At 59.3% G+C, this 24131-nt stretch overlaps 2 protein-coding genes across 4 annotated transcripts in view; one reads left to right on the top strand and one right to left on the bottom strand.

The window, feature by feature from the left end:
- The window catches only part of PPP6R2 (protein phosphatase 6 regulatory subunit 2), a 57771-nt gene extending 56945 nt beyond the window's left edge, over window positions 1-826 (bottom strand). For all 3 annotated transcript variants that reach the window (XM_084206413.1, XM_084206414.1, XM_084206412.1), the window contains exon 1: window positions 699-826. The gene's annotated coding sequence lies outside the window, so the exon portion shown is untranslated. The remainder of the gene's footprint in view (window positions 1-698) is intronic.
- Window positions 827-6309: 5483 nt separating this feature from the next.
- DENND6B (DENN domain containing 6B) lies at window positions 6310-22981 on the top strand. The gene is made up of 20 exons (XM_084206417.1): window positions 6310-6456; window positions 10571-10609; window positions 10686-10728; window positions 11455-11567; window positions 12504-12584; window positions 13618-13723; window positions 14148-14227; window positions 14395-14457; window positions 15066-15121; window positions 16046-16168; window positions 16704-16799; window positions 16876-16970; window positions 18188-18253; window positions 18372-18436; window positions 19560-19649; window positions 19915-19968; window positions 20294-20403; window positions 21067-21169; window positions 21887-21961; window positions 22254-22981. The coding sequence occupies exons 1-20, from the start codon at window positions 6319-6321 to the stop codon at window positions 22374-22376; spliced, it is 1719 nt and encodes a 572-aa protein (XP_084062543.1). The 5' UTR covers window positions 6310-6318; the 3' UTR covers window positions 22377-22981.
- The last annotated feature ends 1150 nt before the right edge of the window (window positions 22982-24131 follow it).

Below are 24131 nucleotides of genomic sequence, written 5' to 3'. Positions count from 1 at the left end.
GGGAGAGGGATCTGACCCGCCAGAAAGGGGACCAGACAGCCGAGAGGGACTTGACCCATAGGAGGGGAACCACACCCCAGGAAGGGGGACCCTCAGAAGGGTGATCTGACCCCCGGGACTGACCTGACTCCCAGAAGGGGGACAAGAACCTCGAGAAAGGCACCTGCCCCTTGGGAAAGGGACCAGACCCCCAGGGGGGTGATGTGACCCTCGGGCAGGGGACCCCCGGAAGGTGACCAGACCCTCGGGAGTGCGCGCTGAGCCCCAAGAGGGGATCTGAGTGGCAGGAAGGGTGACCTGACCCCTGACCTTGCCACCGCCACCATTCCCGACAGCTCTGGCCACTCCCGGCCGGCCAGGTGAGATCCAGGACCACCCGGAGCCCGCAGCCCCAGCCCCCAGCCCCGCCAGCCCGCCCCGCACGCACCAAAACACGGCAAAAGGAAACTGTCACGCGCAGAGCAGGCGGATTTAACCCAGATCCGCACGGAACGAGGCGGCGGGACCACGGCCCAGCCCCGGACAGCAGCTCGGCGGGGGAGGTTTTTAACCCCCCAAACGGTGCCGAACCCCCGGAGCGCGGAGGGAGGCTCCGGGAGGCCGGAGCGGAGCCGGGGGGGCGGCGGGGCCCAGTCCGCGGCGCCGGGCCCAGCCCCGACCCTGGCCCCGCGAGGGCGGCGGTGACAGCCGGGTCTCACCTGCGGGTGCCGGGCTGCCCTCGGGCGCTGCCGGGCCGGGCTGCGGGCCGGGCCCGCGGGCTGGGCCGGCCGGGGCTGCGCGGGCAGCGGCGGCGGAGCGGCGGCGGAGCGGCTCCAAAATGGCGGCGGCGCCGCGGCTCCCTCAGGGCGGGGGGAGAGGGGCGTGGCCTGTGTGGAGGGGGCGGGGTCTAAGTTGGGCGGGGTTGTTGTGGGCGGTGCTCCGGGAGGTGGGCGTGGCTGGGAGGGGCGGGGCCGCGGGGACACCGGGACAGGGATGGGCATAGGGACAGGGGGACGGGAATGAGCGCATGGCGATGGGGACACAGGGACGGGGGCAGGGATGGGCACGGGGATGGGGATGGGGACACGGACCTGGGGACACGGACGCGGAGATACGGACATAGCAGGACGAGGATGAGGACTGTGGGACGGGGATCGCGACTCGGGACGGGAACGGTGGGACGGGACGGGGGGACAGAGACGGGAATGGGGATGGGGACATGGGGACACGGACATCGCAGGACGGGGATGAGGACTGTGGGACGGGGATTGCGACTCGGGACGGGAACAGTGGGTCAGGACGGGGGGACAGGGGCGGGGATGCGGAGACAGGGGCGGGGATGGGATGGGGGACAGGAACGGGGACATGGGGAGACAGGGACGGGAACGAAGATAAGGGGACGGAGACTCGGGGGCGGAGATGGAGACACGGAGGCGGGGACTGGGGACAGGGAGATGGTGGGACGGGGATGTGACGGGGATAGAGACACGGGGAGAGGGGATCAGGGATGGTGGGGCGGCCCCAGCCCCGGGGAGAGGGGCGAGGGGCCAGCGACAGCCCTCGGGACCCCGGGGTGGGCGAGCTGCGGCCCTCGGGGGTGGTCACGGCCTCGGGGAGAGCAGGAGGAGCACGAGGACAGGATCCTGCGGCTGGGGGGACACGGGGACAGCGGGAGCCCTTCTGTGGCCACGGCCTTCAGGTGACCCCAGCGTTACTGCAAGGGGGGGACCCCAGAGATGCCAGGGTCCGCCGTGTCCAGGGATGTGGGGTGAGCAGGGAGAAGGGAAGGGAAAAGGGAGACAGAGGGAGCAGGGAGCCAGGGCTGGGAGCAGGGATCTCTGAGTCATGCTGGCAGCCTGAGCTCCTGGATCCGCTGTCGCTGTGCCCGGATTTGTCTTTGTCTCGTGGATAAACTGCTTTCCAAGTGCCAGTATCCTCCAGGAACCAGCAGGACGCCATCCAATCCTTCATTCCAAAGCGAATTCCTGCCATGAGATTTACCACTAAACTGCTCCGTGCTGCTCTCGCCGAGGCCTTGACCCTGCAAAGATTCCTGCACGTGGTTAAAGTTTACAGGGAAAACGTGGCTTTTGCCATGGGAAAAGAGGAACGGTTTTGTACTGCCCTGCTCACAGGGGGCATGGAATCACAGGATCCTGGAATGGCCAGGGTTGGGAGGGAGCTTAAGGCTCATCCCATGTCACCCCCCGCCACAGGCTGGGGTTCGGCCATGAGAGTGCTGCCACAGAAATGCCACTAGAAGTGTCCCCCCTCACTGAGTGGGTAAAATTCCTCATTTATGGACACTTTTCCAGTGTGAGGGCTGCAAGGGAAGGACTCCTAGAATTTATACGGTACCCAGTGTGGTAATTAGCATGTTGGTGGCCATTAATGCAGGAAAAAATAGCACAACCTCAGGAGTTTCACTTCCCTGTTTCATCTGTTGGAGGGAAATAGGCTTATGAAGCATTTTTTGTGGCTTATTGTGGCTTCTGGGGACAGGACGAAACCATCCAAACAAATTGCCAAACCTTCCAGCCGCCCCCAGAACCTATTCCCACCCCCAGGAGGGCCGGGGTTGTACAGCCTGACTCCTCCAGCTGATTTCTAGAGTTCCAACCTTGGAACAGCTTCCTTCATTTCTGCTCCAGCCCTCTGGAACACGCTAAGATACAGCTGAACTCTGGGCTTGGCAGCAGCAGGGCCAGGAGCTGCCAGCTCCCCTCTCCCAGCAGGGACAGGGACAGACACCCCAGGCCATGGTTCCGAGCCCTGGCTGTGACACAGGGCACTGGATCCCACTGGGAACAACTGCTGGAATCTCCTCCAGCACCGACACAAGGGGCTGAGCCCAGGTGTGGCAGGGCCCGGCTGGATGGGGCTGGGAGCATCCTGGACTCACGGAAGGTGTCCCTGTCCCTGGCAGGGGTGGCACTGGGCGGCATCCGGGACCCCTTCAATCCAAACCATTGCAGGATTCCCTGGTGCTCTGTGTGAGGGCAGCCCCTCAGCACAAGGAGCAGTCTGGCTGCAGAGCTCCCGGCTCTGGAGCGGGGAGTGGAGCTGAGCCTGAGCAGGATTCCCAGCGGGAGCGGGCACACATTGGGTGGGAGGCTGCAGGCCCAGAATAGGCTGTGGATGATGAAGAATTCTGGGATCTATTCTTGGCTCAGGATTGAAGCGTGATCTGGTGCTTCCAGCAGGCATCAGAACAGGATCTCCCAGCGCCAGCTTGACATTAATCTGAGCAGACCTGCAGGGAGGAGGGGATGAGCCTTCCTCCCTTCTCCCGCAGCCACAGACTCTGCCGAGCACCCAGCGCTGCTCTGGGAGCTTTTCCAAATCCCGGCGTTTCTCCCCGGCTGCCTTTTGGGCCGAGTGACCAGGCCCGGTTCAAATCCCACAGCTCCGAGTGCCCGAGCACAAACAGCCCGAGGAGCAGCTCACATTCCTTGGCCTGCGGCAGCCCGCACGTTCCCGGGGCTGCAGGGAATGTTCCTCGCAGCTCTGGGGAACATTATCCCTCCTGGCAGCGCGGGAGCGCAGGCGGCCAGGGCAGCGGCTCCTGCGGGGACGGGGCGCACAGTTAATTATAGCCGGCAGGGTTGGGCAATGTTGTGTTTGCCGGGTTGCCGGGGAGATGAGCGGCGGCCCCAGCGCTGCCCCGCAGCTCCGCGCTCGGCACAGCCCTGCGCTTCCAGAGCTGCACCGCCGACCTTCCCAAATATGGTCCAGCAGCAGCCGGGAGCTCCCCAGCTCAGCCCGGGCTCTGGGATCAGCCGGCTCCTGCCATCGGACACTCAGCAGCTTCTCCTGAGAGCATCAAACTCAGCCCTCCGGGAAAATCCCTCCCTGCAGCCCCCCGTGCCCGGCACCAGCAGCCTGGGCTGGGCAGAGCCTGAACCCCGCAGGGATCCAGCCGGGAGGTACCGAGAGGAGCTGGGCAAAGGAGTCCTGAGATCTCGGGGGTTTCGACAACAGGAAACCAAAACTGCTCTGGGGCAGGTCCTCAGATCATGGAAATCTCCTGTGGAGCCCAGCTGGGAGAACTGGGAATGTTCACCTGGAGAGGGAAATGCTCCAGGGAGAGCTCAGAACCCCCGGCAAGGCCTGAAGGGGCTCCAGGAGAGCTGCAGAGGGACTGGGGACAAGGCCTGCAGGGACAGCACCCAGGGAATGGCTCCCACTGCCAGAGGGCAGGCATGGATGGGATCTTGGCAATGAGGAATTCCTGGCTGGGCTGGAACTGCCAGAGCAGCTGGGGCTGCCCCTGCATCCCTGCAGTGTCCCAGGCCAGGCTGGACACTGGGGCTGGAGCAGCCTGGGACAGTGGGAGGTGTCCCTGCCATGGCAGGGGTGGCACTGGAGGGACTCTGGGGTCCCTTCCCACCCAGTCATGCCAGGATTCCCTGGTTCTGTGATTCCAACATTTGCCTGCCCTGCCTCGTGGCTCTGGGAAATTCTCTGTGAAGGAATGGGGATGCTGGGTGTGACCTTCTGCCCCTGACAGTTCCCTGCTCAGGGACAGGGTTCTGCTCCCACTCTAATGGAAACCCTCCAGCCCTCACTTTTATACTTCTCAGATGTTCTAAGCACTTTTATTGCCCTTTTTATTCACAGTTAATTTTCTTCTGCTTGGCCAGATGGGAATGTTCGTGTGGCTGCAGTGAAATCAGCCATGGGAGACCCTGGGACAAGTTTAAAACTGATTTTTATTGCGAGACAAAGAGTTACTGAGGAAAAAATGTCCAATATTTTTTATTCATATTTTCCTTATCTTTTCCTCCTGTCCCTTGTGTGGCAAGAATCAGCTCCAAGTGTGGCAAGTGTAAATGCAGTGTTGCAGGCTTTATTTCAAGCCTGTAATAAATCATAATCAGCATTAATTAGCAGTTCATGGGACAGGGCAGTGTTTAAGCACAGCTCCTCTGCTCCCTAACCAGGGGAGCTCAACAGGGGCAGGGCAGGCAGGGCAAGGATATTACAGGGCTGAAACTGCACAAACAGCATGAGGGGGGGCAAAGAAGTGCCAAAAAATAAATGACCAAACCCACGGGGGCGATGCTGCTGTGGGAGCTCGGCAGCCTGGCCATGGGATTCCTGTGGCAAACAGCTCCTGCCAGGAGCTGCCGTGTCACTGCACACTCGGGGTGCCTGGGGGACACTCGGGGTCACTTGGACACCTCTGGGCACTCCGGAATCATGGAATGGTTTAGCTGGAAGGGACCTCAGAGCCCACCCAGTCCTGCGGGCAGGGACACTGTCCCAGGGTGCTCCAAGCCCTGTCCCACCTGGCCTCGGGCACTGCCAGGGTGGAATTGTTCCTTCTCACACTTTCTCTTTACACTGCTCCTACTCCTCCTCTGCTCCGGGCCTGACCCTGGCAATACATAATCCCCCAAAGTGCCTGGGTGCTCCTCAGCAAACCTGCCACAGATCTGTGATTTATCCCCGATATTTCCCATTTCCCAGATGTCCCTGAGCAGGAAGCAGCTCGTGCATTGTATTCACGTGCCTGGAATCCCACAAAAATCACGGTAACTAACAATCGCGGGTCGCCCTTTGCCCTCTGCCGACACCCCCGGGGGCAGCTCCCGGCCCCGGGGCTCCCCGGTGACTCCTCATTCCCGGGGAAAACTGCTCCTAAAGGAACCGATGGCATTTTCCTGCCTTTGTAAACGTAACTGAGGCGTCAGGTAACTTCTGCAATAGGAGTCGCTTAATAAAAGAACCCTCTCTCGAGCGAAAGTCAACTTTCAGCTGGGTCAGGTTAGGTCACACAATGAATTGTGCGTTAGGCAGGTGGAGAGTGTGAGTTACACAGGGGCGGATCTGTGCAACTTCTCCTGTAAAAGAGATGCCATTTTTTACCCCTTCGTGAGCTTGCTTTGTGGAAATCTCCTCCTCACGCCCGGCAGGGAATAAACGGCGTCCTTTCTAAACGGTGTTTGGGGCGCTCCTAAAACCGGCCCCGCGGGACGGGCCCGGGGGGCTGCGAACGGGGGCTCGGGGACGCTCGGATCGGTCACAGCCGGGGGCCGGCGAGGCTCCGGCCGGCACACACGGGGGTCCGACAGGCACCGGCCGGCATAGGAGGGAGCCGGGCGGCGAGCGGTGAAGCCGCCGCGGATTTAATAGACCCAAGCCCCGCGGAGCCCTCACGCCGCCGCCATGCCACCTCCCCAGCCCCGCCCGCGCCGCTCCGCGCGCCCGCTCCCGTCTCGATGGTGCGGGCGGCGCCCTCGGGACCTCCCGGCCGCCAGGGGGCGCCTTGGGGCGGGGTCCTCCCCGCCGGCAGGGGGCGCGGCGCGGGGCGGGCCGCGCGCGGGCGGCGCCGCCATGGACGCGCTGAGCCGGGCCGGGCCACGGCCCCGCCGCGCCGCCGCCGCCTCCCCCCTGCCCTGGGGCCGCTTCGCCGCCTGGATCGACTGCGTGTGTGTGGTGACCTTCGACCTGGAGCTGGGACAGGCCATGGAGGTACGCCACGGCGGCCCGGGCACGGGCACACCGCCTCAGGGAGCGGGGGGGACACGGCGGTCAGGGAGCGGGGCTGTGAGGGGAGCCGGGATGGAGAGGAGGGGAGCGGGAATGGGGAGGGGGAACGGAGAATCAGGGACTGGGGCTGAGGGCCGGGAATGGGGAGAGGGAATCGGGAACAGGGAGACTAGGGGAGTCAAGACTAGGGGTGTGGAGGGAGCGGGGATGGGGAGAGGGGGAATCGGGGATGGCGGAGTGGAAAGGGAATTAAGGATGGGAACGGAGAGGATAAGGAATGGAGAGGGAAAAGCGGGATTAGGAATGGACTGGGAAAAGCGGGATAAGGAATGGAGAGGGAAAAGCGAGATCACGGTTGGGGGTGTGAAAAGGGGGACAAGGGTTGGGGTGGGGGCCCGAGCAGAGGTTTGGGGTGAGGGGGATCTTTGTGGGGTGGGGGGTGCGCAGGGCAGGGAGGGGCCAGGGCAGCATCCAAGAGACCTTTATGGATCCTCTTCATGGAATAAAACCTGCCCAGGGTGACACATCCCATGGAGCCAGGCTGGGAGGGAAGGCTCCAGGGAGAGCTCAGAGCCCCTGGCAGGGCCTGAAGGGGCTCCAGGAGAGCTGCAGAGGGACTGGGGACAAGGATGGAGGGACAGCACCCAGGGAATGGCTTCCACTGCCAGAGGGCAGGCATGGATGGGATCTTGGCAATGAGGAATTCCTGGCTGGGCTGGGATTGCCAGAGCAGCTGGGGCTGCCCCTGCATCCCTGGCAGTGCCCAAGGCCAGGCTGGACACTGGGGCTGGAGCAGCCTGGGGCAGGGGGAGGTGTCCCTGCCATGGCAGGGTGGGACTGGAGGGGCTCTGGGGTCCCTTTCTCGCCCAACCCACTCCAGGACTCCAAAGACACAAATTCCCAGCAGCCAGGGCAGGGAGGTGTCCGTGCAGGATTCCCAGGGAAGGGAAGTTCCCTGGCTGGGTTGGAGCAGAGCTGAGCCCCTTGTGGGGCCCGAGGGGGGGGGACTGGGATGGGAAGGGCTGGACAGCTGTTCCCAGTTCCCTGGAATGTCCAGTGCTTGTCCTGCAGGAGGGTTTGGGGGGAGCTGGGCTCCTCAGGGGCTGCTCTCTGAGGAAAGCTGGGAAGTGTGGATTTGTCTGAACCTGAGGCATGATCTCAAATCCCTAATTATTTCTTATGTGGTTGTGGGAGTCACTCCTTGCTCTGCCCTTTTTAGGGAGATTGCTCTGATTTTCAGAGGATTGAGCCTTCCCAGTTTTAAATGCTGGAGCTTCCAAAGGGAATGGGAAGCAGGAGGAAGCAACTCCACCTTTTTGCTGCTCCCTTGTCTTGAACACTTGATTGTTTCTTTCCCTGGAGCCTCAAAGTCAATAAAAAAAATCTCCTCCAGACCCGAGTTTCACCTGTTTGATCCTTTTTCCTACAAAACCAGGCCTGAAATACCCCAAGAAAGGGAGGAATACTGGGATAATAATTAGCATGGTGAATTCAGTGCTTTGTAGCTGTGTTTTGATGTGTAAAGGTGGGTTCTCACCTATCTGCCTTTGTGGATGAGGGATGCAGGAATGTTGTTTGTTCATCCCTGGAAAGGAATTTTCCTCCTTTTCCTCCTTTTGCCTGCGCAAGTTTAAGTGGAAAAATGTTCCTTATATGGCACAAATGACTTAGGAAAATTGGGAACATGTCAGTGGGGATGACACAGCCCCACTGACCCCCTTCCTTTGGAAAAACATTGTGGATTTCTATTCCAGAGGGAAGGGGAAGGAGCAGGGATGAGACATGGGAAGCCAGCAAGAGGAGAAGCTGTGGGGGCTTGGGGGTGCCAATTTAGGTGGTCTGGCCATACAAACCCAGGGGGTCTCTGTGGGTACAAACCTGGAGGGCCTCTGAAATTCATCAGTGGGAGATTCATAAATTCAGAAGACTCTGAGAGGGATCCCAAAGATCCTGGAATTCAGTGATTCCCACTCTTCTTCCATGGACAGCAGAGAAGCTGTTGGAAAGCAGAACCCAAATCAAGGCAGAATTAAATGGAATTCTTGTTTCTGGCACCTCCACCTTCAAATAACCAAATAAGCACTTTAGGATGTGATTGAAGCCCTTTTGGGCTGCTCTGGAGACATCCAGGGACTTCTACACATCCAGATTTCCTTTTCATTTGCCTTTTTTTTGGCTTTTGAAAAGTTATAGTGACTCAGATTCCTTTTGGCTTGGATTTGAGATTTTGAACTTTTGGATATTTGGTGACTTCCCTGCACCCCAAACAGAGAAACATCAGACTTAAAGTGAAGGGGAATCAGAGATGTGGAATCCCAGAGGGATTAAGATTGGAAAAGACCTCTGAGATCATCAATTCCAACTCTGGAGGTTAAAGCCTGATTTTCCAACCATTCTCTGGCAGAAAGCCCCCCCCAAATGCAGCTGGAGAAGCTGAAGCCTTGTCCCAACTCCTGCTCTGAATTAGGCAGCAAATGTTGAGGAAAGCACAATTCCTGGGATTCACAGGCTCCTGATGGACCAGGATGAGCTGTCCAGGGCCCCCTGGCCTGGCCATGATTCCCTGGGAGTTAACAGGGTAAATGTTGGGGTGGGGGTTCATTAGTCCCAACCGCAGGGATCTGTTCGGGGTCCTGGCACAGAACAAGGGGAGCAGGGAGGTGATGGGTGCCCTGGGGCAATCCCAGCCCTCCCTCTCCGTGCTGAGGTCCCTGCAGCTGCTCGGGGATCATTTTGCCTTGGGATCTTCGTGGCTTTTCTCTCACAGCTCAGCTCTCGGCAGGGCTCATCAGCGGCGCTGTTAATTGGGAGTTTGGCTGGCTCGGCTGGAGCACCGCCCTCACCAAGGGATCCGCGGGAATTGCCAGAGCTGGGTGAACTTCCAGCCCCTGGCACGGGGCCACCCGGGCTATTTATAGCCTGGAGAGGAGGGTCAGATGCTGATGGGAGCTCCTGGCTGGAGCAGCAGCTGCCTCTGGAACACAGCTGAGGCTGACACGGGAGCTCCGGCTCAGCCCGGCCCTGCCGGCTCCTTTGTGCTCCGCTGCAATTCCTGCACTTCAGCAGGGGCTCTGTGGGATCCTTCTCCTTGGGACCCCACCCCTGTGAGACCCCACCTGGGACCACTGCCCCTGGGGCAGCCCTGGGGACACAGCAGCAGCACCTGGAGCTGCTGGAGAGAGCCCAGAGGAGGCCCCAGAGCTGCTCCAGGGCTGGAGCCCCTCAGTTCCCAGGGATCCAGGCTGGGAGAGCTGGGGGTGCTCACTGGAGAGGAGAAGGCTCCAGGGAGAGCTCAGAGCCCCCAGCAGGGCCTGAAGGGGCTCCGGGAGAGCTGCAGAGGGACTGGGGACAAGGCCTGCAGGGACAGCACCCAGGGAATGGCTCCCACTGCCAGAGGGCAGGCATGGATGGGATCTTGGCAGTGAGGAATTCCTGGCTGGGCTGGGATTGCCAGAGCAGCTGGGGCTGCCCCTGGATCCCTGGCAGTGCCAAAGGCCAGGCTGGACACTGGGGCTGGAGCAGCCTGGGGCAGTGGGAGGTGTCCCTGCCATGGCAGGGGTGGCACTGGAGGGGCTCTGGGGTCCCTTCCCACCCAGCCATGCCAGGACTCCCTGACTCTGTGATCTCCATGGGTTATGAGAACCACAGAGTCAGGCTGGAGGAGCCCTCCAAGGTTATCAAGTCCAGCCCTGATGGAATTCCTCCCTGTGGGGTTTGTCTCAGCCGTGGCTGTTGAGCCCTCCCAGTGCCCCCCTGCAGTGCATCCCCCCCACACCCACCTGCTCCTTCCCACCTCCTTCTCCACCCTGTCCCTCCTGTGTGTCCTGTCCTGCTCCTGACAGAACAGATGTTTGCACATCTGGAACGCTCCTGAAGGATTTGGGGCTGTTCATTCACTCAGCCATCAGCTCCCAGGAATAAATCTAAGCCAGGAGCCTTTGGATCTGTCCCCAAATCCAAATAAAATCAGTTTCAGTGACAGGTTCACAGTTTAAATCATCCCAGGTGCCTTCCTTGTGGGATCTGTTGGGATCAGGGAGGAGTTGTTGTGTGGAGCTGTGGGCTCAGGGGCTGACAGGCTCTGCTCTCTCCACAGCTGGTATATCCCCACGACTTCAGGCTCACCGAGAAGGAGGTAACCACCCTTCATTCCCCTCCTCCCTCCTTTGCCAGCAGCTCTCAGGGTCTCACTGGGTGTTGGTTTTTTGCAGAAAACGAGCATCTGCTACCTGTCCTTCCCAGACTCCTACTCAGGTGGGTGACTCTGGGGGTGACAGAAGGGTCACTGGTGGAAGGACAGGCCCTGGGGTGCAGCAGGGCCGAGGGGACTGCAGGGAGCACCATTGGGCTGAGCCAGAGTCCCCATGCTCTGCTGGGTGGGAACCTGTGCTCCAAGGAAATTCCCAGTGTGGCCAGGAGGGGTGGCAGCTGTCACATTCCTGTGTTTGGGAGCAGGAGCTGAGGAGGGGACACTTCCAGCAGAAATGATCCCAAACCTGTGTTTATACTTCACAAAGGGACAATGAGAAATAAATCTTGCCAGGCCCTGGGGCTTTAAGGGTTGAGTTTCTGCATTTTCATGGAGTCCTGGCATGGCTGGGTGGGAAGGGACCTCAGAGCCCCCCCAGTGCCACCCCTGCCATGGCAGGGACACCTCCCCCTGCCCCAGGCTGCTCCAGCCCCAGTGTCCAGCCTGGCCTTGGGCACTGCCAGGGATGCAGGGGCAGCCCCAGCTGCTCTGGGCACCCTGTGCCAGGGCCTTCTTGCCCTCCCAGGGAACAGCTTTTTCCTATAGTTCGATTTCCCTTTTCCTTCCCATTTTACTTCCTTTTCCTGTTTCCCCTCCCTTTTGGATTTCTCTGCTTTTGGTTTCTCCCCTGTCCCTCCCCATTCCCTGCTGGATTTCCCCATAGCCCCATCCCCCTGTGCTGGAGGCATTCCCTGTCACTGTCCCTGTGTCTTGTGCTGTCTCTGTCCCAGGTGGCCTCGGGGACACCCAGTTCAGCTTCCGGCTGCGCCAGGCCGGGGGCTCCCGGAATTCCCCGTTCCAGGATGATGGCAGGTACAACCGGGAGGCCCCGGTGACACTGCAGGTGGGTCCCGGCCCTCACACCTGCCGGGGAAAAAGCCAAGGATTCCATGGATTTGGGGTCCCTGGGGGAAATCCTCCTTTTCTTGGCTGTGGGAATAGCGAGACAAGGGTTCAGCACAGGGATTTCCTTCTGTGCACACAAGGAGGGAGAGCAGGACAGGGAACTGCTGGGATAGGGATTGGGATAAAAGGTGGGACTGGATCAGGGGACAGGGAATGCTGGGAGAGGGGATTGGGTAAGTGGGATCAAAGACTGAATTGAGTCAGGGAGAGGGAGCTGGAGTCAGGGGACCCCCAGCTATTTTGGGAGGTGGACCAAAATTAGGGAGACCCCAGTTTCACTGGGAGAGGGAACTGAATTTGGGAGACTCCAGTTCTTTTGGGAGAGGAAACTGAAGCAGGGGGAGCCTGACAATGCTGGGAGAGGGAACTGAAGCAGGAACACCACCCACTGTCCCAGACTGCTCCAAGCCCCAGTGTCTAACCTGGCCTTGGGCACTGCCAGGGATCCAGGGACAGCCACAGATTTTCCTCTGGGAATTCTATTCCAGGGCCAGGAATTCCTAATTCCTAAGATCCCATCCATCCCTGACCTCTGGCAGTGGGAAGCCATCCCTGTGTCCTGTCCCTCCAGGCCTTGTCCCCAGTCCCTCTGCAGCTCTCCTGAAGTCCATTTTTAGGCCCTGCCAGGGGCTCTGAGCTCTCCCTGGAATCTCCCTCTCCATGTGAGCACCCCCAGCCCTCCCAGCCTGGCTCCAGTTGTGTCTCTCCCTGTGTCCCCATGGAAAGCTCTCTTGGAGGGCTGGGAGGTCTCAGAGCAGGAAGGTGGCTCAGGAGGGGTTGGTGGCAGTGGGGCTGGGCTGTCCTTAACTGTCTCTGTTCTTTTTCTGTCTCTCCCTGTCACTCTGTTCCTCCCTGTCTCTCTCTGTCCCTGCAGCGAGAGGCTGCTCACTATTTTGGGTACGTGTACTTCCGGCAGGTCAAGGACAGCTCCATGAGGAGGGGCTACTTCCAGAAGGTCAGTGCTGAGCCTGGAATCCAGGGATCCCTGGGGTTGGAAAAGCCCTCCCAGCCCAACCAGTCTCAGCCGTGCCCAACGCCCACCTTGTCCCCAGCTCAGAGCCCCAGGTGCCACCTCCAGGAATTCCTTGGGCACCTCCAGGGATGGGCACTCCAAAGCTCCCTGGGCAGCCCCTGCCAAGGCCTGACCCCCCTTTCCATGGGGAAATTCCTGCTGATGTCCAACCTCACCTTCCCTGGCACAGCCTGAGGCCGTTCCCCCTGTCCTGTGCTGGTCCATGGGGACATCTCAGTCCCGGCAGTGTCCTGAGCTTGGTGCCCTCCACCTCCAGGAGTTCCTTTCAGACTCCTGCTAATGCAGAAATCAGTTTTTCCATCCCCACTAAACCAGTGAGTTTTCCACTGGAACAGTGGGATTGCTCAGGGAAGGAATTATCACACTTGGATGAGGTTTGAATTAAAATGGCCAAGTTTGGGTTTGGACAGGAGGTGTTTAAATGACTCTTGCATTCCTAATTAATGCACTCATTAATGGCTAGAGGAAGAGGAGACTCAGTGTAACAATGAAACCTCCAGTGGGGCTAGGTTGGGACGGCTGTAAAAACCAGGGATTTCTTTCCCAAGGAAGCCCCAATTAGAACAAAAAAGACCTTGCGGGACACAATTCGTTATTCCAAGTTCCTTTGTCCTTCCCCAGCATTCCTTGACTTTGTTCATCTGCCTAATTCCCATTTCAGGAGTCACTCCTTTGTTCTTCTCCGCCTGAAATGGTTTTTGGGAGCTTTGAACCCACCAGCAATTGACTTTTATTCCCTCTCCAGCTGCTCTTTTGCCAGGCCATGCTCCCATCCCTTTGCTCTCCCAAATCCTGGCTCACGAGCAGGTGGCAGCAAGGATTCCACCAAAGTGCTGCTTGGGAGCTGCTCCGTGGATTTAGCGTTGGGTTTTTTAAGTTCATCCTTCTTTAAGCAGTACAAAAATGTGCAGTGCTGGGGTCAGGGGGGTCCTGATCCCAAATGTGCCATTCCCAGTCCCTGGTGCTTGTGTCCCGCCTTCCCTACGTGAACCTGTTCCAGTGCCTGCTGCAGCTGATTGCTCCGGAATACTTCGACAAGCTGGAGCCCTGCCTGGAGGCAGGTGAGTTGGGGACAGGGGCTCCAGTTTGGGATAGAGGGGCTGCATCGGGAGGTTCCTGGAAAACAGCTGGAATGCTCCAAATGGCTTCATTCTGCAGCAAATTCCAGCGGGGAAGAGCTTCTTCCTGCTTGTCCAAGCGGATAACCAGGTGTAAAGGAGGGATTGTGGGGAGGCAGGGGATGGGGCTGTCAGTTTGGATGCAAGGTGTTCCCAAGGAATGCAGTGTATTTCCAAAGCCAGGAATCTGCTGCACCTCCATCAGACCTTTTGTGCCTGGGTCATTTCATCCTGATCTATCGGCTCTGGGTTTATCACAAGCCAGGGGGATGTGTGAGCTGGGAACAGGGAATAATTCCCTTTCAGAATGCCAGGATGAGCTCGATTTTCCCTCAGGTGAATCTCTTCCCTTCCCTGTGTCCCTCAGTGTGCAACGAGATCGACCAGTGGCCACCCCCAGTGCCTGGCCAGACCCTGAACCTGCCCGTGATGGGAGTTGTCATCCAGGTACCTGGGCTGTGCCTGCCGGAAGGGACCTGTGTTCCATGGTCCTGGATGTGAAATCCCTGCTCACCCCACGTTCCCCACAGCCTTTCCAGCTGGAAGTGGTGGCTGGGAAGTTTCTGCCCTGTCAATCCCACCCCAGCATGATCCCTGCTCTCCTTGCCCTGCAGGTGAGGATCCCATCCCGGGTGGACAAGCCAGGCTCCAGCCCAGTGAAGCAGTGCAACCAGGAGGTGAGAGGGGCTGGCACTGAGGGAGGAGCTGGATCCTGAATCCTCTTGGGAACCCTTTGGCCTGGGATCAGTGTGGTCTCAGCAGTTCCACGCCAGGCTCTCCTGCCTGGAGTCACACAAGACTCTCTGCACCTATCCAGGTGCTTTACTCACTGCTCCCCTTGCTTTTCCTGGGAAGTCAGGCCCTGCTGGGTCTCCTGCCTTCACCCTGGAGTTGTTCTGAATTTGGTTCAGTGTTTTGGTTCAGCTCTGGTCTGAATTCCTTCCCTTTCCCTTTCTCTGCTGTGACTAACACTGGTTTGGTGCCACATCTCTAACCCCACTGACTCTGCTGTGTCTCAAACACTCTCCCACCAGAGGAAACCCTGGAAAATAAAGGAGCAGGCATGGGCAGCCTTCCCCATCTGGAAAAGAAGGGAATCTTCCTTAGTTTGTAGGCCCAGGAATTAGTTTGGGATTGAGTGCTGTGCCCAGCCCTGCTCCTGTGCACCCCTCAGGGTGTGAGCCTTGTTCCCTGTGGCTGGCTGGTGGAATTCCAGCCAGGCTGCTCCCATCTCCTCACAGTTCACTAACAGTTACTAACAGCCTTTTCTCCCTTCCTCATCCAGAATCTGTTACCAGCCCCCCTGGTTCTCCCCAGTGTTCATGAGCTGGATCTGTTCAGGTGAGAGGCTCCTCCCAACCCTCTCCCCCTCCACCTGCCGCCCTCTCCCTGCTGGGAGCATCCCATAAATCGCAGTGATGGTGCAGAACCAAACACTGCTGCATTCCAGGGACTCTTTTGGGATTCTGGGCAGGGTTTGAGCTGAGGGTTGTGCCCTGCACAGCCCTGGGGCAGGGGAGGGGCCGTGTCCCCCCAGGCTGGGGAGCAGCTCCTGCTCAAAGCTCCCAGGGGAGTGTCCCAGGCACTCCCAGCACTGGAGGTGCCATTTCTGTGTCCATCCTCTGGAATCCAGGGGTGTCCTGCTCTCTCAGACACACTGAAAGCACCATCTGTCTATGGGAACCTCCTGAGTTTAACAAGGCAGAGTCCAAGGTGCTGCACCCGGGTCAGGGCAACTCCTGCGATCAGTCCAGTCTGGGCATGAGCAGCTGGAGCAGGATCTGGGAGAAGGATTTGGGGGTGCTGGGGCTGAGAGCTGGACCTGACCCAGCCCAGAACCCCCCAGCCCTGGGCTGCAGGGGAGGGGGGATCCTGCCCCAGTGCCCCTCAGGTGAGACCCCACCTGCAGAGCTGCCCCAGCCCTGGGGACACAGCAGCAGCACCTGGAGCTGCTGGAGAGAGCCCAGAGGAGGCCTCAGAGTGGCAGGGGTGGCACTGGATGGGCTTTGAGGTCCCTTCCCACCCAAACCATTCCATGATTCTCTGATCACAGATTGCCTGACTTTGCTTAGAGCATTTCCTTTAAACTTGTATGAAACAATTGAGTGACAGCCCAGGTGAAAACACCTGAATTTCCCTGTGGAATGCTGGAAGTCCATCCTAGATCTCAAATTCCCAGACAGGAGCACAGCAGTGGGGGGCTTGCAGGCCACAGCTGTGTCTGGTCCATCCTGACTGACCCTATCATTGTTCCCATTGTCCCAGGTGCTTCCAGCCAGTGCTGATCCACATCCAGATGCTGTGGGAGCTGATGCTGCTGGGGGAGCCCATGGTGGTGATGGCACCATCCCCAACCATGTCCTCAGAGATGGTCCTGGCCCTCACCAGGTAACACCCACAGGGTGTGAGGGACTGGGAGCTGTGACAGCAAATTCTGGCAGCTTTTCCCTCCCACACGCACTCTGTGCTGCTCACCTGGGTTGGGTTTAGTTTGCTCGTGGAAGCTTTGCAAGACAAACTGCAAATATTCCACACTCATTTTCCAGCAAGGATAGAGAGGAGTACAAAGGAATCTCCCCTGGTGGGTCCAGCCCTGAGGAATGTTCTCTCCCCAGCTCAGAGCTCTGCCTTAGCACAAAACCCCAAAAACCTGCAGCTTCCCCAGAGAGGTTCAGCCAGGCCAGGTGCCAGGTGCTGCCCTGGGGTCAGCCCAGGCCCCTGGAGCGCTCCAGGCTGGGACAGGGGTCTGGAAAGCTGGGAGAGGCCCTGGGGGTGCTGTGGCAGCGGCTGGACACGAGCCCAGGGTGGCCAGGGGGGGCAGGAGGCCGATGGCCCCGGGCTGTGGCAGCCCCAGTGTGAGCACAGCCCCAGGGCAGGGACTGTCCCCTGTGCTGGCCCGGGGTGACCCTGCCTGTCCCTGCAGCTGCCTGGCCCCGCTGCGTTACTGCTGCGACTTCCGGCCCTACTTCACCATCCACGACAGCGAGTTCAAGGAATACACCACGCGCACCCAGGCCCCGTGAGTGCCCCCTGCCCTGCCACCTCCCCTCAGGGACACCCAGGCCACCAGCACTCAGCCTGTCCCCTCCTTCCAGGCCCAACATCGTCGTGGGCGTCACCAACCCCTTCTTCATCAAGACCCTGCAGCACTGGCCGCACATCCTGCGGGTGGGCGAGCTCCGCATGTCAGGTGAGCCCAGAGTGCCAGGGGAGCTCAGGGTGCCAGGGTGTCTGCCAGGGTGCCAGGTGAGGTCAGCGTGGCTGTCAGGTGAGCTCAGGGTGCCAGGGTGGCTGCCAGGGTGCCAGGTGAGGTCAGCGTGGCTGTCAGGTGAGCTCAGGGTGCCAGGGTGTCTGCCAGGGTGCCAGTGAGGTCAGAGTGGCTGTCAGGTGAGCTCAGGGTGCCAGGGGAGCTCAGGGTGTCTGCCAGGGTGCCAGGTGAGGTCAGTGTGGCTGTCAGGTGAGCTCAGGGTGCCAGGGTGGCTGCCAGGGTGTCGCAGTGAAGACAGCCACAATACACAGAGCATCATCACACGATTTCAGAAAGCTTTAAGCATTCCCCCGTACACAGTAACACCCTACCACTTCAGAAGGCTGCAGGCATCTGCCCATCCAGAGTGACATCATTCCACTTCCGAAGGCTGCAGGCAGCTGCCCTGCTGTTCTCTGCCCACCCTTTTATGCCCTCAGGTCCATGCAGTGCACCTGTGTGCCCTCTGCTCCCTGGGCACACCTGGGCACTCCATGGCTCATTGCTGTCAGTGCTGTTCACCTGCTTCTCCCAGCTGCACCACTGGGGATGGGCTGGGGCAGCCCCCCTCCCCATCACCACAAACTGTGTGCCTACATCAGGGGAGCTCAGGCTGAGGGGAGAGCTGAGGGTGCCTGTCAGGTGAGCTCAGGGTGTCTGTCAGGGGAGCTCAGGAGCCATGAGGAGCTCCAGATAGAAGGTGAACTGGCCCAGGGCTCTGTGGGGCTGCCAGAGCAGCTGGAGGCTGCAGGGAGCTGCCCTGACAGTGGTTTCCTCTCCTGGGAGAGCCCAGCAGCCACAGGAGCTCACCTCTGGCTGTGGCCATGTGCAGGATGAGCACAGAGCTGGAACAGGGTGTGGGGAACAGGAATTGCTGTCCTGGGGCTTCCAGGAGAGGAAAAGCCCTTCCTGGGAAGGAAATTGAGAGAGGTAGGGAGAGAGAGAAACCCCCTCTCCTTTATCAAGCATCTTTGTTGACTGGGAAGCCAAGGAAGCCCTGAAGGAGAGGAGCTGGTTTTCAGCGCATCCTCATCCCAGAATTCCAGCAGGGAAGGGAGCTGGGATTGCTCCAAGGGTGGGCAAGGGCAGGGCTGGGTGTCCCCAGGTGCAGTCCCAGCAGGAGGGGACAGAGCCTGAATTTTCCCTGCTGTGTCTCACAGGAGACCTGCCCAAGCAGGTGAAGGTGAAGAAACTGGCCAAGCTGAAGACCCTGGACACCAAACCAGGTGAGTCCAGGCCTCAGGAATCCTTCAGGACTGACCCTTCCCTTGGGGATTTGGCAGCAGGGAACTGTGTCCGTTTGTGACTCCTGATTTTTCCTGACCCCATGTTTTTGCCATCCAGGAATCTACACTTCCTATAAAACATTCCTTCACAAAGACAAAACCCTGATAAAAAGGCTACTGAAGGTAAGCACCTCGCACTCTGTCCTGGTGGGAAACTGTGCCAAGAGCTCCCTTTGAGCAGACAGAGCTCTCCAAAGGAGCAGAACTTACACTTTGGGTTGGTTTCGTCCATACTGGGACATGTTCATCGTGCCGAGTTTAGGACTTTCCCCTTGATATTGAGGATTCAATCCTGGTGCTAACAATGAACTGAGTGAGAAGAATTGATATTAAAAAAACCTGAAAAAACCCAGGTTTTGTGTAGTGGAACTTGAAATTTTAATGTGTTTGAGTAGAGGGTGGAATCTGTGCGGTGGGACCTGGATTTGGGGACCTGGAGTTTGGGCAGCACTTCTAGCTCCTGTGGCTGCAGAGCTGCAGTTTGTGTGCGACAGTGAGGGGACCCTGTGTGACCCAGCTGTGCCGTGGGTGACATTGGGTGACCCCGTGTGCCCCAGCTGTGCCATGGGTGACCCTGTGTGACCCAGCTGTGCCATGGGTGACACTGGGTGACCCCGTGTGACCCAGCTGTGCCGTGGGTGACATTGGGTGACCCTGTGTGACCCAGCTGTGCCGTGGGTGACATTGGGTGACCCTGTGTGACCCAGCTGTGCTGTGGGTGACATTGGGTGACCCTGTGTGACCCGGCTGTGCCATGGGTGACATTGGGTGACCCCAGTGACCCAGCTGTGCTGTGGGTGACATTGGGTGACCCCGTGTGACCCAGCTGTGCCATGGGTGACATTGGGTGACCCCAGTGACCCAGCTGTGCTGTGGGTGACATTGGGTGACCCTGTGTGACCCAGCTGTGCCGTGGGTGACATTGGGTGACCCCAGTGACCCAGCTGGGCCATGGGTGACCCCGTGTGACCCAGCTGTGCTGTGGGTGACATTGGGTGACCCTGTGTGACCCGGCTGTGCCATGGGTGACATTGGGTGACCCCGTGTGACCCACCTGTGCCGTGGGTGACATTGGGTGACCCTGTGTGACCCGGCTGTGCCATGGGTGACATTGGGTGACCCTGTGTGACCCAGCTGTGCCGTGGGTGACCCTGTGTGACCCAGCTGTGCCATGGGTGACATTGGGTGACCCTGTGTGACCCGGCTGTGCCATGGGTGACCCTGGGTGACCCCGTCTGTCCCGCAGGGCATCCAGCGGAAGCGCCCCTCAGAGGTGCAGAGCGCTCTGCTGAGGAGGCACCTGCTGGAGCTCACCCAGAGCTTCATCATCCCTCTGGTGAGTGCAGGGACACCTGGGGGGACAGGGAGCAGCGCCCATGACAGACCCCAGAGCAGGGAACCCTGGAGGGGCTGGGTGGGAAGGACCTTTAAACTCATCCCATCCCCCAGCCATGGTAGGGACACCTCCCACTGTGCCGGGCTGCTCCAGCCTCAATGCCCAGCCTGGCCTGGGGCACTGCCACTGCCAGGGATGCAGGGGCACCACAAGAGGCTCCTCAACTGTAAGTTATTATTTTTATTTTTATCTTTTCTTGTTTTAGGAGCATTATATGGCCAGCCTGATGCCTCTGCAGAGGGCCATCACTCCGTGGAAGGTAGGATGCACATCCCAGTCCTCCTTCCCTTTGGGATTGGGAGTGGTTACAAGGTGGGCACACTCCTGGGAACCTCCCCTGTTGAAAGAAGAGGGGGTTTACTTCTTTAAAAATTCATTAAAAAGTTGGAAGAAGTCTTGGGATATTCCCAGTTTTGCCAGGAGCTGAATTACTGGGAATCTCATGTGAGGATCAACCTTGGGGTGTTTTTATCCTCAATGCCTTGGGCACCTTTCCCACTGGAAGTGCAGCCCTTGTTTTCCTGGTTCCATTTGGGATTCTCTGATACGGATTTCCATGGACTAACACGGGTTTCCCTGTGCAGAATCCCCCCCAGATCCGCCCATTCTGCCAGGAGGATTTCATGAAGAGCCTGGAGCACGCTGGCCCCCAGCTCACCTGTGTGCTCAAGGGGGACTGGCTGGGGCTCTACAGGTGAGAATCCTGATCCCACCCCCAGCTGGGCCAGTCCCAACGGGCAGCAAACCCTGCATCAGCACTGGGACCCAGTGGGAGCTGTGGGACCTGCAGAACTCATCCATGGATTAACTCAGGGTGGTCAGGGAGAGCAAATCCAGGGCAAATCCAGCCTGGGGTTTGTGTGTTTTAAACAAATAGAGATTCTGCAGGGGAGTTGGTCCAGGGTTTTCCCAGATAATTGGTTCTGACTGGGATGGAGAAGACACTTGTTGTAATAGGAGTGGGTAAAATCCAGTAGTTGGATACCTAAGGAAGGAAAATGGGAAATGCACAGAGATGGAGAATGAAAAAATCCCAGAAAGTGATCAGAAACAATAATTATAGAATTATGGAATGGGTTTGGGTGGGAAGGGACCTCAAAGCCCCTGCAGTGCCACCCTGCCATGGCAGGGACACCTCCCACTGTCCCAGTGTGTGCCCAGCCCCAGTGTCCAGCCTGGCCTTGGCGCTGCCAGGGATCCAGGGCAGCCCCAGCTGCTCTGGGAATCTGTGTCCATGTCCTGGTGTGTCCCCGAGCCAGCCCAGGGTCACAGGGTGGGGTTGTTGGATGGGATTGTCCCTGTGGGTCCCTGCCAGCTCCAGCACCCCACAATTCCACAATTCCTGACCTCTCCACAGGCGATTCTTCAAGTCCCCCAACTTCGACGGCTGGTTCCGGCAGCGGCACCGCGAGATGACCCAGAAGCTCGAGGCCCTGCACCTGGAGGCCATCTGTGAGGCGGTGGGTGACAGGGACAGGGACAGGGCTGGGACAGGGACAGGGCTGTGTCTGTGGGCGGTGGGGGACAGGGACAAGGACAGGACAGGGACAGGGCTGTGTCTGTGAGGTGGTGGGTGACAGGGACAAGGACAGGGACAGGGCTGGGACAGGGAGAGGGCTGTGTCTGTGGGCAGTGGGGGACAGGGACCAGGACAGGGACAGGGCTGTGTCTGTGAGGTGGTGGGTGACAGGGACAGGGCTGGGACAGGGCTGGGACAGGGACAGGGCTGTGTCTGTGGGCGGTGGGTGGCAGGGACAGGGCTGGGTTTACTCAGAGATGAGGAGGCTCCAGGGAGAGCTCAGATCCCTGAAGGGGCTCCAGGAGAGCTGCAGAGGGACTGGGGACAAGGCCTGCAGGGACAGCACCCAGGGAATGGCTCCCACTGCCAGAGGGCAGGCATGGATGGGATCTTGGCAATGAGGAATTTCTGCCTGGGCTGGGATTGCCAGAGCAGCTGGGGCTGTCCCTGGATCCCTGGCAGTGCCCAAGGCCAGGCTGGACACTGGGGCTGGAGCAGCCTGGGGCAGTGGGAGGTGTCCCTGCCATGGCAGGGCTGGCACTGGAGGGGCTCTGTCAGTGTTTCAGGAATGAGGATGAGAAACCCCCTGCTCACCTTTAGGCTTTCCTTAGGGGAATCCCTTGGGAAGTGTCCCTGAGGGAAGCCACTCTCTCCTTAGGACATTGTGGCCTGGATGAAGGACAAGTCTGAGGTGGAGATCGTGGACCTGGTGCTGAAGCTGCGGGAGAAGCTGGTGAGTCCCTCCCTCCCCCTGCACTCCTTCCTCTCTCTGGGTGGAGAGAAATCCAGGACACAAATCACACCTGTGCTGTGGAAAACCTTGCTCTCCCTCCCTGGAGGGCTGAGAAGCTCAGGGAAGTTCGGTTTTTGTGTGAAATCCTCAGAATTAGTTGGATCCAGGGAAGTTCTTCCCCTCCCGAGGCTCTGGTGGCATTTCCTGCCTGTTTTTATCCTGAGCTGCAGCAGGCAGAGCCCGGGCAGAGGGGAAAGGCCCCTGGAATGTGTTCATCCCCATTTCCCCACAGGTGAGGGCTCGCTGCCAGCACCTGCCCGTGAAGGAGGAGACCCTGCAGAGGGTGGGTCTCTACATCGACACCATCATCGGCTCGCTGCCCGAGGACCTCCAGACCGTGCTGCACCACCCCTGAGCCGGGGGGCTCCTGGAGAACCTTCCCAGCCTGTCCCAGCCCGCTCCCGGCCGCTGGGGCAGCTCCTGCCCGGAGCCGGCCGGGATCGCCCTCGGAGCGCGGGGCGGAGCCGGGCGCTGCTCCCGGAGCTGGGCTGGAGCCGTCCCTGCGGAATTGGCCCCTGGGTGGCACCGGCAGGGCAGGAGGGACCCCGGGGCTGCGGGCGCGTGGGCCCGCCCGGACACTCCGTCCTTTCCCGTGCTTGGATCCTCGGCATTGCCGCAGCCCCGTCCCGCCCGGGAGAAGCGGGAGCAGCCCTGCAGGGGGCTGTGCTCAGCGCAGCTCCTGAGCACCAGGAGAAGGTGACGATGCCGTCCCTGCCCCTGCACAGCCGGGGGAGAAGGAGGAGGAATTACTGGACATGGACAATTGCTGCTCTGTTTCTCCAGGGCAGAGCCAGAGGAGGGGCTGGAGCATCCGCAGGGATCAGAGCTCCCCGAGTTCCTGGGAATGGCTGCTGGGAAGAGCTGGCCCCAAATCCTATTTATTCTGCTTGAAAACCCAGCCTGAGCTCCAGGGACACAGCAGAGCTGGGGCTCTACCCGAGACACTGGGAGAGCTCCTGCCAGCCCCTCCCCAATAAAACCTGGAGAAGCTGATTTCTGCAGCCTGTGCCGAGCTGGAATGGGCCCTGCTGCTCTGCCCCTGCCTCCAGAGCAGCTCCTGTGCCTGGATCCCCTTCCTGCCTTGGGAATGGATTTGCTGGGACCAGGGCATTGGTACTCCAAAACTGCATTGCACCACCAGGGCATCCATCCAGGGATGGAATTTTAGCCTAAAAGAAGGGTTTGGGAGGGATGTGGCAGCCTGGAGGGTCGAACCCAGCACCTCTACACGTGGTAGGATTGTTGGATTGCTCCTGCCCTGAGATGGGGCAGCTCCCAGTGGAAGCTGTGCTGTTTCCATCGGTCCCTGCCTGTTCTTGGGACTGGGGAAAGGCTGGGGGGGCCCAGAGGGGGCTGAACTCTTCCTGAATTTCCCCTCTGGAGCCAGGCAGGAGCTGCAGGAGGCTGCTGAGTGACTCAGTGCCCCTGACCCTGCTGGAGTAAGGAGTTCTGAGCAATCTCCTTCGGGATGGTGTAAATCCTTACATATGCCAGGTGTGTCTGTGCAGGCCCCAAACCCTCCTGCAAAGTAGGAAATAGTGGTTTTAAAAAAACCGTGGAGCCAAACTGGGTCCTGGTTTGGAGGCTGGGGAGGTTTATTGGGTTGGAAATGGTTGTCCCTGCTCTTGGTCACTTGTGGCCATCCTGGTTTTCCAGAGGGTTCACAGCACCTGTGTGTAGCTGTGCGTCCCTGTGCCCTTCCCAAGACATGGAATCACGGAATCACAGAGGCATTTGGTTTGGAAAAACTTTGGAACCCATCGAGTCCAACCCTTCCCAGCATTGACTGTCCCCAAGTGCCACATCCACAGGCTTTGAAATTCCTCCTGGAGCGGGGACTCCATCATCTCTAGTAGCTGTTCCTCAACAGCCCGGACTTCCTCCTTCAGGAATTCTCCCTCAGAGATGTATTCTTAGCCTTGCATTCTTCCCAAGGAGGCCAGACCCCATCTCCTCCAAGCCCAATATCCCAGAGTCCTGGAATGGTTTGGGTGGGAAGAGACCTCAAAGCCCCTCCAGTGCCACCCCAGCCTCAGTGGTTCCAGGATTCTGTGCTCCATCCCTGTGGATTTGTGGAAGTTGGGGGTCCTCCAGCAGGGAGGGGCTGCAG

The sequence above is a fragment of the Fringilla coelebs genome (assembly GCF_963513975.1).
Source record: "Fringilla coelebs genome assembly, chromosome: 5".
NCBI lineage: Eukaryota > Metazoa > Chordata > Aves > Passeriformes > Fringillidae > Fringilla > Fringilla coelebs.
The sequence above is the reverse complement of the archived record's forward strand: the minus strand, read 5'-3'. Positions and strand labels throughout refer to the sequence as shown.